This window comes from Rhipicephalus microplus, chromosome 2 (genome assembly GCF_043290135.1).
Source record: "Rhipicephalus microplus isolate Deutch F79 chromosome 2, USDA_Rmic, whole genome shotgun sequence".
NCBI classification, from domain to species: domain Eukaryota; kingdom Metazoa; phylum Arthropoda; class Arachnida; order Ixodida; family Ixodidae; genus Rhipicephalus; species Rhipicephalus microplus.
The window spans coordinates 96,282,515-96,299,795 of record NC_134701.1 but is presented as its reverse complement, the minus strand read 5'-3'; the positions used below and the strand labels follow the sequence as shown (position 1 = coordinate 96,299,795).

The following is a 17,281-nucleotide window of genomic DNA, read 5'->3' as shown; positions in this document are numbered from 1 at the left end:
TGTCCAATAACCATCAAGAATATATCATTCATAACACATGTAAACTTTAATACTTTCGAGAAATCGTTACGAGGCGCTTTATCTAACCAAACGAATGATGCAGAACTAGACGCCAGAATTAGCGACATTTTAAAAGAGTCGTTATATAAATCAAAATTCGCCATTGAAAGGTCTAAGCCATCTACCAACCCTTGGTGGAATGCAGACTGTTCGCGGGCTTATAGACTAAGAAAAGCTGCATGGAAAAGATTATTTTCAACCAGTGTCCCAGGAACTGGATTGATTATAAGTATGCGGCCGCTATTTTTAAGAGAACCATCGCTAATGGGAAGGATAAATTTAAAAACGACCGACGTGAGTTCCTGTCAAAGCCAGTCATTAGAAAAGCACTTTTTCGCTTTCTGAGAATTAAGAAAGTTCTTCCGGTACAAAAAACATAGAATCTGTAGTATCATCACCAGTTGAACTGAAGGCCCTTCTAGAAGATATAGCTCAGGGCCTAGAAAGTCGATTTACGACACTTCTCTCATACCAAGCCCAGTCACCCCATAGGGCTGAGGATTTTGAAGAGGTTTCACCTGAAGAATTAGCAAACGTAATCAGAACACTACCACATTCTGCTCCTGGTCCTGATGACATGACGACGTCGGTGATAAAGTCAGTACATAAAATATACCCACTTGGCCTACTCGAAATTATTAATCACTCCCTTAGAAGCTCTTGGATGCCACCTGATTGGAGAATGACAAAAGTGATTCCATTGTTAAAAACGCAAGGCGCTGGGTTTACCTTAGATAATATCAGGCCCATTGCACTTACATCGAACCTAGTAATACTCGTTGAAAGAACTTTATATAGACGTATAGATCAATGGATGTCAGAAAAACTGACACTGAGCCCATGTCAAATTGGATTCAAACGTGGTTGCTCCATTTGGTGTGCGCACGTGGATCTCGAAAGCAGAATTCAACTTGCTCGATATCAGAAACAGTACTCCGCTTTGGTAACCTTAGATATCACAAAAGCATATGATAGCGTGGAGCATGTGAAGCTGGTATATTCACTTCACAATTTAGGACTGCCTCAATACTTTCTGGCCTGGATCCATGCTTTCTTAGGTGATAGAGAATTTTACTGCTCGCAATCTGGTGTCAGATCTTCAATATACAGGTAAACGAGAGGTATACCGCAAGGGTCAGTACTATCGCCTTTATTATTTAATGCACTACTATGCACTACTGCTGCTCTACTGCTCGTAACATTCGAGCGCACATTGAGCGAACCATTTTACTGGCGAAGCTCCTTATGGCGTGGCTTGTGCATCCCCTGCTGTCGTGGTGTATGACCTGTGACACATACCTGCATATCAGTGGCACATGCCCGCCCTCGGGCACATACCCGCATGTTCAGCTGTTACGAAAAAACAAATTGACGGCAGATCTACGAGGTGAATGATGATGAGATTGGGCGAAGCTCTTGGAAGTAATACCGTGAAATTTTCTTCCGTTAATTCATCTGGCAATATGCGCGCATCCTCGCCGCTTCCCATTGTCGAATGTTTTCAAGATCTGCTTCGCGACGTTGACGCGCTGCCTCGACCTCTCGTTCCCGTACGGAAGGATCTTGCCGACGCTGACGTGCCGCTGCAGCTTCTTGTTCACGTACGTCGGGGTCTTGCCGACGCTGTCTTGCTGATGTGGCATCTTGTTCCCGTACAGCAGGATCTTGGCGGTGACATCGCGCAGCTTCCCGGTGCGCTTCTGCCTCGCGTGCCTCTAACTTCAGCGTCCTGTCTGCGAGCCCGCGCCGCCACTGCCCTGCGCGCCCGCCTTTCGGCATCCTTATCCATACGAGCGCACACCGACGGCAACGAGCGTCGGCAACTACAAACCTGTATCGATATGGTTTTGATTATAAAATTATTGCTTTAGAAAACACCTGGCGTCTTTCGTTATGCAGCTTGCGTCTTCTTTTTTGTTTTGCTTTAGAAATTTCGGGCGTCTTCTTGTTTTGCTTTTAGAAAACATCTGGCCTCTTTTGTTGGTTTATTTCATCAGTCATAGGCGTTTTGAACAAAAAACTTTTATTGTTTATTCACGCACAGGAGAAATCTCACTAGGCACTACCTTGGAGGTAAACAATGGCTGCTACTGGGAATGAGAGACAGCAGAAGTCGGTATTGAACCCTTCTACTAACGTTTCCTACTGGAACATGCCAATGGCTGCTAATGGCGAATGAGAGACAGAAGAATTCGGCTTTTAGTTGACGCGCACGCTGCGATTTTTTTTTATTGTTCAACAACGCACAGGAGAAATCTCCCACCGGCACCACCTTGGAGGTCAAAGCGTAAGACTGGTTACACATTACGACTACGATTACGAGGGACGAACGGTTGCCGCTATAAGGAGCTTCGCCCCTAAAAATTCGCAGATCCCACGTAAAGTCGGAATCAATGATGTGCGAAGCACGAATGAGAATTGTTGATATGTCACTTTAAAATCAGCACAACGTTATGAAGTGGAGGTGGATGACGCCCTACATGACCTCCGTGTTATGATTATCATGTTTGGATGTGTTGTTTACATTCGTCATCTATTCACGTTACGTGATATCAAATATAGTATATGTGCAGCTTGCTAAATGGCCGCGAGAACGCTATGAACGTGGTAAGTTGTCATGTTCTTACATAACACGCGTGTCAGGATTATCAAGTTTGCACCAGTCGTATACTTTCGTCATCCATTGACGTCACGTAACACCAATGTTGGTGTATGTGGAGCTAGCAAAACGGCCGCGAGTGCATCATGAAGGGCCCTATATACCCCAATGTAGCGTTGACGCGCGCGAACACTGGGCACAGCGACGCTGCGTAATCAAAACGCGAGCACTCTGACGCCATGCGCAAGCGGCCCGACCAGCGTCCGTTGGCGCGGCCCACGGCAACCGGCGCGAAATTCGACATGCTGCATTTCGCGCCTGTGTGTTACCCAGACAACACTGCGTTTCTCTCTTTTAGGGACGGAGGGACGCCGCACGCACTTAAACGGGCATGCGTTAAAGCAACGCAGCGCGGCGCGCGCCTGCGAGTATATGGCAGAACCGGTGCCTGGCGTGGCAACACCAGCGTGACCCGATGAAATGAACGCCAGCGGGCACGCGTATCGCGTCACATCGAAACGTATTGGCACCTAGACCATGGCAAGTAGTCATGTTCTGACATGAAACGCATCTCATGATTATTATGTTCGCACTAGTCGCATACCTTCATCATTGATTGACGTCACGTAATACCAAATTTGGCATAAGTGTAGCTAACGAAACGGCCGCCAGTGCATCATGAGCGTCACATAGTGTCATGTTGGTACATGACACGCATCGCATGATTATCATGTTTGCACCAGTAACATACCTTCGTCATCCATTCGCGTACCCTAATACCAAATTTTGTATATGTGACGTTAGCACCGCAAGCGCGTCATCAGCGTGGCATGTAATCATGTTGTTACATGACACGCATGTAATAATTTTCATGTTAGGGTCTGTCCCTTGTGTTCGCCATGCGGAGTGGCTATGAAAAGAGAAAAGAAGAGAAAAGCGAGCCCCGTTATTGTCTGCTTCAAAGAGCGACACCGCCACAGTAGCTCACGAGGGATGGGGGTGAGGAGGGATAAAAAGGATAGGAGTAAAGATGTGGGAAAGCCGAAGAAGGAGAAGAGAAGAAGAGACGTGTGGTAAGCCACAGCGAGCGAGGACAAATCGAGGGGATAGAAGAGATAGGAAAGATGGAGCACGGTCACTGGAGTCCGAGGACGGGGCGCACCTGCGAGAGCTCCTTTCGGCGTCGGTGGATGGCGTAGAACAAGTCCAGTAAATCAGAGCTGCACTGTCGTCGGAGGTGGAAGGTCGTCGGCGGCAGGAGATGACGTAGGGCGAGTCCAGTCGGCCAGAGCCATGCTGACGCGGGAGATCGCAAGCGCGCGGAGCGCGCGAGCGCACGACCGGTCAGCTCGAAATCCAGCAAGCGAGTCCGTGTTCGCCATGCAATCATGTCATACTATACCAGTTTTGCAACATGCCATGTGAACGAAACCACCGCAAGAGCTGCAGGACCATGAAGTGTAAATCATGACATTCATGGCATACATATCATGATTTTATGTTATGACTAGTCACATGCGTTCTTCACGGAGTCATGTTGTGCCATACCAAGTTTGGTATTGATACCATTATCGAAACGGCCAGGAGGGCTAAAAGTCGTAGGCGGCTAGATAGATAGATAGATAGATAGATAGATAGATAGATAGATAGATAGATAGATAGATAGATAGATAGATAGATAGATAGATAGATAGATAGATAGATAGATAGATAGATAGATAGATAGATAGATAGATAGATAGATAGATAGATAGATAGATAGATAGATAGATAGATAGATAGATAGATAGATAGACAGACAGACAGACAGAGAGACAGACAGACAGACAGACAGACAGACAGACAGACAGACAGACAGACAGACAGACAGACAGACAGATAAATAGATAGATAGATAGATAGATAGATAGATAGATAGATAGATAGATAGATAGATAGATAGATAGATAGATAGATAGATAGATAGATAGATAGATAGATAGATAGATAGATAGATAGATAGATAGATAGATAGATAGATAGATAGATAGATAGATAGATAGATAGATAGATAGATAGATAGATAGATAGATAGATAGATAGATAGATAGATAGATAGATAGATAGATAGATAGATAGATAGATAGATAGATAGATAGATAGATAGGCAGGCAGGCAGGCAGGCAGGCAGGCAGGCAGGCAGGCAGGCAGGCAGGCAGGAGCGGGGTTGAATGGGGACGACGACCTGCGAGTGTGCGGTGAGCGAGACGACTGGCGACGTCCTGGTGGCGAACGCGACTGACGACCATGCGGTGACGGAGATCGGTTGTTGAACCTTCTGTAGTTGTTTGGCGGAGAATGCTGCGCGGCAGATGCGAAGCGGGTGCTGTCCTGTCGGTAGTGAGGTGCAGATGAAGTCCGAGGTGGCGAGGACCGGTGGTAATGTACGACATGACCGTTACGGTGGCAATGAAAACAAATTGGTCGATTGTCGAGGGTTCTCCACGCAGCAGAGTCGCGAGATCGGGCCCTTAATTGCTGCGTGTGATAGGACGAGGGTGGACGCCATGGAGCCCGCTGCGGGCTGGGCAAAGCGCACACCGAGGGAATACCTATGCTGGCGAGTTCTTGGCGGACGATTGCTTGAACCATGTTAGCAGTGAGTGGGGTCGTGCCACTTGCGACGGTGTGAGTCGGAGCAGAGGCAATGGCTTCAAGTTCGCGCCATACAATTCGGGTCACCTGATCCGATGAATCTAGAGGTGGCGGCTGTGTTCTTGCACGGTCTTCGCAAGACGACGTTGTAGCCGTATTCGGAAGGCGGGTAAACACGCTGTTAATCTACCGGCTCTTCGCTTGCTCAAAGCGCCGACATTTTTTTTATAATGGCGTCCACTGTAGAATAATTTTGGCAGATGAGGAGGTTGAATGCGTCATCTGCAATCCCCTTAAGAATATGTCCGACCTTGTCAGCCTCCGGCATCTTCGCATTGGCTTTGCGACACAATGATAACGCATCTTCTATATGGGAGACGTAAGACTCAGTCGAGGTATGCACCCGAGACGCGAGCATTTTGTTCGCGGCCATTTTTCTTCCAATCGGCTTTCCGAACAAGTCCAACATTTTCTCCCTGCATACTGCCCAACTCCCAAGTTCTGTTTCATGGTTCTCATACCACAATTTGGCGGTTCCCCTAAGATAGAATAACAGGTTCGCCAGCATAAGAGTCGGGCCCCATCGGTATCGAGTACTCACACGTTCGTACTCTACCAGCCAATCTTCAACGTCAACTTCATCTGGATCGCCGGAACCACTAAACGTGCCAGAATCCCGCGGGGGTTCGAGCACGAAGGTTGTGGTCACAGAAGGAGATGTAGTTACCGCATCATCTCCGGCCGCAGGAACACCAGGAGCAGATGCAGACGCCGTACTTTCCGTCATCGTTGTGGAATGACCCTTCAAACGACGGCCGCTGCGAAGTTTCATTGCGAGGCGGTTACCCCGCACTTCCATCAATTGTGACGGGGCGAGGCCTTGGCCTATAGGATACCGTCCACTGAGAATCGGCAGCCGAAAAAGATGGCTGAGTTGCCTCTTGCGCAAGCGCCTAACGCACAGGCGTCTTCTTCATCTTCGCAAAGTGCCATGCTTGCTCCTGTCGATGATGCACCGTAACATCAGATACGCTCAATGTCGCCGAAGTTCGCTAAGAAATGCTTCGCATTTAAAACGTATCACGGTGCGCTTATCATGCTCTCGGTGTTAATAGAGCGCTGACAGCAGATATTGATTGATATGTGGGGTTTAACGTCCCAAAACCGCTATATGATTATGAGAGACGCCGTAGTGGAGGGCTCCGGAAATTTAGACCACCTGGGGTTCTTTAACGTGCACCAAAATCTGAGAACACGGGCCTACAGCATTTCCGCCTCCATCGGAAATGCAGCCGCCGCATCCGGGATTCGAACCCGCGCCCTGCGGGTCAGCAGCCGAGTACCTTAGCCACTAGACCACCGCGGCGGGGCGACAGCAGATATGTGGTACATACACTCGTTTAGCCCGTGGATATTCCGATGGATGGTGGTACTTGTATAGGATGAATACATAATAAAAAGAAGTGAGATGGTGGTACTTGAGTTGTTCACTAGATGGACGGACGCACGGAAGGACAAACAAGCCGGCGGACAGACAGAAACATCGGCACGCTGCACAGACGGACGCACAGACGGATTGATGAACGCTTCGCCCCACTCAACATCCTTCGTTGCGTGGATATGCTGTGATTTTTTATCTGCGATGCAACTTACACGCTACCCAAACCGCCTAGCGTGTCCTTGCTTTTCGAACAAATGTTTACTCGAAGAAACGCTACACCGAGTTTCGCTTCAGACAATTCTACCAGCATTCGCGCCGACGCCAGTTTCAGCCGGGTCAACGCCGTGCGCACCACCGCTGTTTCGCATCCCATGAAGATCTCTTCGGGGGGATGGTCCATATTTTTTTCTTTATCTATAATTTGTGAACGACGCAAATAAATATTGACTGCAGCACAGGTGGTTTTAATAGAGTTACTTAGAGCTACGGGCACTTCCACATACAAACAAAATTCCCACCCTTAATAACTCGAGTTCCCAGCATTTGATTCGGAGGAGGAATACCTAAACATGCGACTTGTTTACGTTCACTGCATTAAACTCGGGGATATGTTCAATGCGTGGGCGGAACCTTGATCAGCCAGATATCTGGTTTGCTAGTCTTGTGTGTGAAGAACACCGTGGCTGTTGCAGACGTAATCACAAGCAAAAGCGTGTTTCAAATGATAGCGAATATTCGCCAACCATCATTACTGCACCAGCGTACGCGAACTAGTACACATATTAGTTTATTATACAGGGTGCCACATTTGAGCTCGTACAAAGACGATAAAACAAAAAAGAACATGCGCTCAATGAAAGGTCTATCTGCTCTACGTCAGTGTTAGCCATTTGTACACGCAACCTGTCTTTTTTCATTACTATCTCCTAAATAATTATGCAATTTGTTAGACCAACTCTTTATTTTTGCTTCAATAGATCAAAAATACGCAACATAGGTCACCTGCGGTAACCATATAATCAGGCGTTTCTTTTGGATGAAATCTGCTGCGATGCTTTATTTATTTTTTGTGTGAAAAAAAACAGATGGTGCGAGCAACAACATATGTGCAAAAGACGTGCACTCGCACGCTTCTACTCACTTTCAGGCGTCTTTTGAGGCACACAACTGCTTTCGGTCATATTACAGGGCGTCGCGCACGTTGATGGACACGCACCAAAACGCACCAGTCATGCATTCATCATCAAGCGTGAAGCCCAGAATCACGCTGCAATGAACGACGGATCAATGTCGCATAAAAGTTGGCAGGCCGGAACGTTGAGGAAGCCGGAACATCAAGTTTTAAACTTTAAGTGTGGAGTTCATTCGAATCATTGGCATACATCATGAGTCATTTTTAGTGAAGTATGTATGGCGTCAGTTACGTATAAAAACGCAGTATAAAAAGTAATTTTTCTGACACCATTTGTAGAAGTTATTTTGCTTCGAGCGCACAGATTGGCCATAGGCTCAACGGCACGTTCAGCACCTCCCGACATCGACAGTATTGCCACGCACCTTTGTAAAGTTGTGTTATCGCGCCATTACACGTGTAAGTGCTTTCTTGCAAACCACGTTCATTGACTCAAGAGCCTTCCGGATAACTGTGGAACCTTCCGATGTGATTACGCTCACAACGAGAACATTAAAAATTTTTTTGGAACGCCGCCCAGGATAGCACTGGAATATCCTATGGCATGTATAAATGCCGACGCGCGTCACCCCTTGCCAGTTCTTTCGACGGCCAACACTGTTCGCCGCCATCAGTGGTCAGGTGTCAGTGTAATCTGACCATCAGTTTCCTGCACATAAGTTCAGCCAAATATAAACAGCCTCATCCTAAACGCGCACTTTAGAAACATCATGACCACGTGACAGTATTGTGACGTTTTCGGCGAGCTCAAAGACCATGCCTCAGGCACCGAGGACGATAGTGTGAGCAATGATGCCGTCGAAAGTTTTGGTGTTGTCATCGTGGTGCTAGAGTCACTAGATAAAACTTGCTTCATCTAGAGGCCTTACGTGGTACCTACTTGTAATACCATCTGGCGGTGATGTTTGGCTGCCTGGCAACGGCCTGACTTGTTTTGTTTTGCTTGGTTCATGAACCGCGTTCGTGCGAATACCGTGTCTTCATCGCGACGCTTCGAATTATTATGTGTGTGCTAGTCGGCCTACGATAATTTTGCGCGCTGATGTCAACAGTATTACATGCGAGCATGTCGTGAAACAGCTTTGCCTGACTGAAACCAGTGGCGTTTCAAGTGCCCTCTTTGTTTCAGAGAACTTCTACAGTCGGTTGTTAGAATTTCCATGGTAGGACTACCTGACATCGACCGTTTGCCATGCTTCTTTCTAAAGTTGAGTAATCACGCCATTACACGTGTAACTGTGGACTTACATGACCGGGGCTGTACCAAAATGAAAGAGACGCTAACCGTACTGCCTTAACTTTGTGTGCCAGCACAGTCGAAGTGACTTGGGCGGAGCTTATGCACATGCGGTACTACACCAAGTAGTCCGTTTTCGTGCGATATAGGTTTCGGTTTGGCAAGCGCATCCAATGCGTACTTTTTAGCATGACCATCATACTATGAATATTTTATTTATTTGGGAGGAAGTAAATAAAATGTTCCTTTTTAAGAGAAAGAACACGAAGCTTCCTTGAAGCGTTGAAATCTATTTGAGAAAGAAAAGAAAGGTATGACCAAACTTTCACTGGGCAATGTGAACGACGCAAAGCCAAGAAACGTTTTCCTAAATTTCAGTGCATACTTGGTCGGCATCGTTGTTTTCCTTCTTTTAAAGACGTTTACTTTACGTTTTTTAGCGGACGCGATGGCAACCACGAGAAGCAGAAATGATTGCACCGATAGGTCATGAGCGGGCGTCTGACGTTTGTAAACCCAATTGGTTGAAACGTAATCTTTACTCAGCCTAGAATGCTGTTTTTGCACAGTCAACAGGGTAACATACATGAGTGCGTCCGCTATCCAGGCAAAGCGCAAGGAACGACTCTCTCCGTAGACGCCGACAGGAGTAGTGCTACGGTACACAATCTTCAGTGTTATCGTATCAACAACACTAGCCAGCTGGAACGCCAACCACGTATGCAACGTAATTCAGCGATAGGGCCAGTGGGTTTACGTACGGTTTCCAATCACACTTTTTCATCCAAGCAGCTAGTATGCTGAAGACTGGCTGGTCGCCGGTGTCACTTTCAGTTAGAGTCGCACTTTAACTGATGATATCGCATCGCACACGAATTCTCGGTGATTGCTTGTGCGGGAAACAAAACATTTCACAATGCACCTCTGTCTTCACTTCTCTCTGCTCGATGAATGGAGATCACCTAATGAACACGCGCTCATGCTCGCTCACAAGCTTCAATGTGAACTTGCTGCAACTGAGCGACACGCCATTGTTGTTTACCGGGCAGGGAAAAGGTGAAATAACATTAGAAAACGAGAAAACTAGAAACAGACACAAACGAAAAACCTGTATGGTTGATGCTTTATAATAATAATGAAAACAATCTTGAACGTAACGTTTACATCATTTCTTTTTATATTTTCCATCAAGCTAGACAGTATACAAAAGTTAGCATTTGTGGACTACATGCAGAAGCGTAGCAAAAAAGGGCTTGCGTGGGCTTCGTAGTCTTGGCTTTGCTGCCACAGACAGTTGTCGCCGAGTATGGGCTTTCTAGTCGAGACGCGCCAGCACCGACTCCTGGCTCAGAATGAGACGAGCACAGCGTTGACAGGGTCTATGTGTGGGTGGCGAGTGGTAAAATGCGAGTTCAGCGTAGTGAAATTAGAGCAGTAAGTACGCACTTAATCTTTAACGGATATACCATTTGCGTTCAATAAACTTTTTGTTATTTTTAGCCACTGGACTGCTCATTTCTGTGGGCAGTATAGGAGCCTCTGTCCTGCCCACAGCGTTCCTCTCCTGTGTGCTCACCACCTAGCATGGTCTAAGCGGACGCCTCCAGGTGCCCTCTCGCAGCTTCTCGAGCAGCGTCAGTTTTAGAATAGGTGCTTTGAGAAAGATCGAAGCGAAAATGAGCTGAGGCGTCGAATCACAGCAGTTTTCAATTTTTCAGTACTTATTTAAAACTTGTAAACACTAGTCACGGCGACAATGGTGGTTATCATCATCGTCATCTTTAGGAACTTTTAGCTGAAATTCGTTCCCTGTTCCGCTCAAACGCTCTAAATAACCGGAGGGCCACGCACGTTCCAGTTTTAGCCAAGCGTCGTTTGGTCAACGCAATCGTGACGCCACCACTGCATAAAACTTATTTCAAAAGAAACTTACATAAGTGTTATCATGCAGCGAGATAGAAAATTCTTTTTTAAAAGAATGTAAAGTCATTTACCATTGGACGCATGAACATTTCTTCCATTTTTTGTCACCTGCATTTGCAGTTGATACTTCAAAGCCTTCAAGGTAGCCCAAACGTGTTTCAAACGCCCTGCCCTGGGGCCGCGCGTTCACCACGTTTCCTTGTTGCAAAACAAATTAAAAAGCTTCTCTGAATAAGAGGAAAAGTGGCTGCTAATAAATACTAAATTGTTACTATTGTTGCATAAAATCGCTTACTACTGAAAATCCGCGAAGTCCCTTTAAAGGAAGTACCACAGAAGCATCCCGAGACGCTCCTTTATGGTCCCAAGTGTCAGCTCTAGATTGTTACGTGGAACTTCATCCCACCTGCGCGAATTAGCGAAAGGGTTGCCTGCGACGACTTCTCAGACGAGGCACATATCCTTGTGTGTCCTGAAGTACCGTCGGTGCTTGCGTGTTTGTCGAACAACCACTGCATTTCCCGAGCAGCGTGGACACGTGGCACAGGAGGCTGGCAGGCTGCCATTTTGGTCGTTTTTCCTCGTGTCACGTGATCCTTCGCTCGCTACGACGGTCCGCTCAGTGCCGGACCGTATAGCCCACGCGCAGTGGCGCAAACACCGAGTGGATGAGCGGGAGGCAAAACACGGTCAGTTAAAAGTCCCTATTGCTGGGCTATTACATAAGGGGTATATTGTGAGGTCACAAATTTAAAACACGCATCTCGGAGAAATGAAATACCTGCAGCTGGTGACAAACACCTGGCTACACGTGCACGCCTGCCAGACGAAATCTCAGCAGAAACTGCTGAAACTCGTGTGTCACCGTTTCGCGAGGCCATGTCAATAGATGAGGTGTTACCGCACTTGGTGGCTCTGTGGCAGCGCTGTGAATGTGCGGGCTTCGCACTCATTTTGAATTGCACCTAAATCAATATTAGCCATATTCATTCGCTCCTCCGTTGCTTTTTCAGTAGCGAATTGTTAGTATGGGAATGGCTACGCGTTGAAGAAGAAAACATGACATGCGTGAAGTTCATGTCACTGCACACCAAATTTCAAACTCGGGATGTAGCGTTAATTCGACTGCTTGGTACGCGTGGCTTATTTTAGTGAAGAATCAATCACGTCTGCTTTGTTGTTGTTATTATATTTCGAGCGCAAAGAGCGTCCAAGGATCACCAGTGCGTTCCCGACCACGAAACAACGACAGTATTCTGACGGGCTCGGTTAGCTCTTGTGCCACGGCTCAGGAACCTAGTGTCGACGAGTCAGCAACGATGATGTCAACAATTTTTGGTGTTGTCATCGCAGTGCTTACGTGCGGTACCGTCTGGTGGGGACGCATGGCAGCCTAGCAACGGCTCCACCTGTTTTGTTTCGCTTGCTTCCTGCAGCGCGTTCGAGTGAATCCAGCGTTTTCGTGTTATTCACTTCGGTTGATTGATATTTGATGTTTAATGTTCCAGAAAAAAAACAGATGTATACGACAGACGCCGTAGTGGAGGGCTCCGGAAACTTCAACCACTTCGGTTGATTTGTCATGGTGTCGTGAGTGCCAATGTCATTATTTAGAGTTGCAGTCGTCACGAACAAGTAACGCGCGCAGTGATCGTACATATATGTCTTACTGGCCTGCGTGGCCTAGACATGCCTACAGATTGGGTAATCAGCTGCTTCGCCGATGCTCAGTCTAGAGTCTATTGCCGAATCACTGCTAAGATGAGGGTTGACCCGAAAATGATTTGCCAGGCCTCAAATCCCCGTGATCACATATTCTAAACTGTTTTCATAGTCGCTTGTGGACGTTGATTACGGTGGCCGAGCATAGAAAATGTCAACTGAAGGTCGTGTCACCAATTCGTGTGATCACGTGATCCGATGGGGCACGAGCGTGTGAAGTGACCGCTTGGCAGGGCTGGCACCATCGAAAATTGTCGGCTTTGCACCCGTTTTGAATTGGGTTTTATATCAGTCATGCCGATCATTTTTACACATATTATTCATCTCTCTCTTGCATTATTAGCACCGAGTCGTTACTACAGTATCGACAACTATACACGTTGACGCTAAAAACTCGACACGCGTCAAGTTGATATCACTGCTCTTTTAAGGTGAATTCACACGAGAGAACGGATGAAGAATTTTCGCAGCGGAAGGTGCATCACGTGACGTGCGCGTCATCGAAACGTGCCATCCTCGCTTCATCCACTCTTCTCCGCTCGCGGCAGGGATGGAAATGAGTCGCCTCTATTTTGATCTCTCCGTTTGACGGTCTTCTGCTCTCGATCGAGAGGATTCGGCGTCAAACCTGTCAACATTGGTCAGATTGGCGTGGCTAGGAAGCAGGCTGCTGACTTAAAGTCCACATTTTTTTTTTTAGTTTTGCGCAGCAACTGAATGTGTTTCGTGCGATAGTGGGAGAGGCGAGTGGTTTTTGGTGGTAGATTGGTGGTTTTCATTCACAGCGTGTGGCCAGCATGACCTCATAAGCGCGCTGCATAAGCATAGGAGTCGAGAGTACGCACAACGATCCTACGATCGTAGCTCCGGCTGTCTGCATGCGACGTGTCCTCTGCTGCACCGGATAAAACTAATCGCGTGACTATTCAGTCCGCGGAGCAGTGGTGTTTTGCCCTCGCGTGTGAATTTAGCTTTAATAGTCAAGTCCCCTGTCAGCGATGCCTAATGCCAACAAAGAGCAAGGTTTATGTTCGAAATTTGTTGCGTGAGGTCATAACGTGGAAAGTTTTTGGTTTTTAGGCCAGCAACTAAATTGTAGGCATTGGACCCGACGTAACTGAACAAAACGCTCGCCAAAGGAAACGGGTTTGCTCCGTGGAGTGAAGCGTCTTTCGTGCTGTCTATTAGTTGGACGCAAACTGATCAGTAAGAAAGTTTGAAATGTGTGCTTCTTCTTGCCAAGGTAACACACTCGAAGTATACAAAGTTCGCGCGAAGTATACACAGTTTATGCCGAAGAAGTGCAATCCGCTGCGGGGTCCTCATGATGAAGTACTTTGATATAAAGAAAGTAGCGACACTCCCCTCCATATCCTCTCCAAAGTGTACAACCCTCCTCTACCAAGTGTCCAAACCTTGTATATGAAGGACTCTGATATAATCTTTCCCAAATGACCACCATGCAGGTGCCGGCCGTATAACTCAGCTCGCGCCACTTTCCTATCAATAAAGCCATGTAACGCTGATAACGCGCGCGATGTTCGTGACCTTTCTCGACGGGCGGCCCGAGAGGAGGTTGTGAGGCGCAGCGGCTTGGCAGAAGATAGATGGTACTTTCCGAAAAAATATCCAGGACCAATACCCCGTCAGCCCTTTGGGTGACACCACGCTGCCGACGTGTTTCCTATTTGCCTGACTCGTGATTGATGACTCCCCCTTGCTGGATGTGATGTGATGGATGTGATGTGAACCAAGATATGGTGACAAGAGACACAGTAGAGAAGAGTTCCGGGAATTCAGTCCACCTGGCATTTTTATGTGCACCTAAGTTAAGCACATGGGCCTTTAGTATTTTCACCACCGCAGCTTCGATTCGATCCCGCACTCCGCGGGTCAGTAGCCCAGCGTCATAACCACTACACCGCCATGACGGGTTCGCAGGGCAATGTTACTAGCATAGCATTTCATACAGGACATTAAGGCGAAGCTGACGGCACCCACGAAAATTCATCTCGAGCAAACGTATCAGTAGAACAAACAAAGAAATGATGTGTAATTTTCAGAAGCAGTTCATGAAGCCACAGGTCAGCCAAAATTATTCTGAATAGGTCTAGTAAAGCTTCTCCTATGATAAATCGTCATGCTAGAAAAGATAAAGGTGAAAATTCACCCTTGTTGAATAAAACCACGTTTTTGTTGGTTTTTTTTTTTTGAGCAAGTATCTGATATACTTGCTTGTTAGTGATTGTGGATGGTAAAATATAATCCGCTCCGCGATCCACCAGTAAAGCATACCATAAGTGCGTCATTTTATTTGTACGTATACCCGGGATTTAAATAATGTTATAATTATCATTCCATTGAATATTTGTCGCATCACAACTGAGGACATCCCTGTCTCCTATGCTTACTTGTCACGAAAGAATAGCTAAACACTCAACAAAGCACATTTGATAACAGCGAAGTTCATAACAGCAGAGGCCGATAAAGACAAATTTGAGGATGCAGTAAATTATTTTTCAACTTTGCAAGAAAAAAGTTTCTATATACAAGAACGTAGCGTGATCAAGTTGCGCTAGTCGTGCGAACCTTCGCTGCCTAACTGTGATCAAGATCGGGCGTTATCTGAGGTGCGTCAATCACTGACAAAGCTCACGCTTACACACCCACCAACGCCCCCATTCCGAGTGCGCATGCTCGCGGCGAGGCCATAAAAAGGGGAGCACTCTTGCATCGAATCACAGTCGGTTATTGGTCCCACCTACGACGCGCCACAGTACGCCATGGCTCGCACCAAGCAGACAGCCCGGAAGTCTACTGGTGGGAAGGCACCCCGCAAGCAGCTCGCAACGAAGGCAGCTCGGAAGTCAGCGCCCGCCACTGGTGGCATTAAGAAACCACATCGCTACAGGCCTGGTAAAGTTCTATTTCATTCCGTTCTAGCTAATAAGGTTGCATTAAGAGCTAGCTTGTCTTGATGCTTTGAGGCACTGCCAGGTAAGACGAGGACCGCAAGAATGAAAAACAGTGCGGGGTGTTTAGTTGTTCTTTCCGGCCCGTACATAACTTAGCAGCGCCTCAAACCATGAGGACTCTGTAGCTGCTACAGTGTAGCTGTGGGGGACGCCCTTGCAAAGAACTGCAACATTACTCGGGGCACTCTCGTTCTTTGTACCTGTAAGTGTGCGCTTTCCACTTAATTGCTTTGCTTATTTTGCCGGTCCTATTCTACAGGCACTGTTGCACTCCGTGAGATTCGGCGATACCAGAAATCTACAGAGATGCTCATCCGCAAGCTGCCATTCCAGCGGCTCGTTCGCGAAATCGCCCAGGACTTCAAAACCGACTTGAGGTTTCAGAGCACCGCTGTGCAGGCTCTACAGGAGGCCGCCGAGGCGTACCTGGTTGGCCTTTTCGAGGACTGCAACTTGTGCGCGATTCACGCCAAGCGCGTCACCATAATGCCCAAGGATGTCCAACTTGCGCGACGCATCCGCGGAGAACGAGCGTAGCCACTTCATACTTGCGGGTACCCATCATGTACATATTGATTTTAGCTGGTGTCATTGCATCAATCTTGTGACCCCCTTTTTAGCTTCCTGCTGTCCAATAAAGGTCCTCTCTTGTACTTGCCTGCCTCCCGCCCGATTTTTTTTTTGCCAGTGTGATTCCGTGGTGTTAGTTATTACACCTCCACTGTCCGCCTGCTCTCCCTCGCCCTCTGTTCCTCCCCCTGAGCAGCATTGCTTAACCTTTTTCTGCCCCCGTTTTTTTTTTCTTAAAGCCACATACGTTTGCGCCATCGGTGCAGATAACTTCGCCGGTAGTGCGGCCATTTGCATCACTGCCAGAAGTTCTTGCCCTCTGTCATCACTGCTTCATGCGCTGTCTCGGCCAACACGAAAACCTGCAATGCCTTATTCTTCATTAGAGCAGCAAAGAACTCTAAGCTTACGCTGGTTTCTTTCCTCATCTCCGGGAAGTTTACACATAGGCACCGACGCTACGGGCTAAAAAAAAAAAGACGAGCAGAAGTGGCCCAAATGGCAACTAGTGACATGCAGCCTTTTTCACGGGCATGCTGATAACAAGAACGACTGAATATTCCTGTATAGGCTAGGGGTGGTTGGCAGAAAACGGCGCGCATCTTTTTGTTGGCCCATCCAAAAAGGCCACATCGTAAATGTTTGTGTGTTCCTTATGGGCAGCCTTGGCTACACATTTTTTTCGCTTTAGTTTCGAGGAGTCGAACTTTCATCGCGGGTATGCGCAAAACAACCCATTGCTTTCTGTCAGCCACTCTTAGTTTTCGAAATGAGATGTGCTTAATTTTCTGGGAGACGGCCCCACGTGCCGCAATTCTGTGGCCTTTTCTACCGGTCACGCTAATCGTTTTCCGTGGCGATTGTACGTAAGTAATGGTTGTTAGATAAGGAGAAAACAACGTGACCATAGTTGGCGTTAACATTATTA

At 47.2% G+C, this 17,281-nt stretch overlaps 1 protein-coding gene across 1 annotated transcript; it reads left to right on the top strand.

Annotated features, from left to right (window-relative positions):
- The first annotated feature begins 15,058 nt into the window (after positions 1-15,058).
- On the top strand, positions 15,059-16,436 carry LOC119170778 (histone H3). The gene is made up of 2 exons (XM_037422035.2): positions 15,059-15,724; positions 16,043-16,436. The coding sequence occupies exons 1-2, from the start codon at positions 15,592-15,594 to the stop codon at positions 16,318-16,320; spliced, it is 411 nt and encodes a 136-aa protein (XP_037277932.1). The 5' UTR covers positions 15,059-15,591; the 3' UTR covers positions 16,321-16,436.
- The last annotated feature ends 845 nt before the right edge of the window (positions 16,437-17,281 follow it).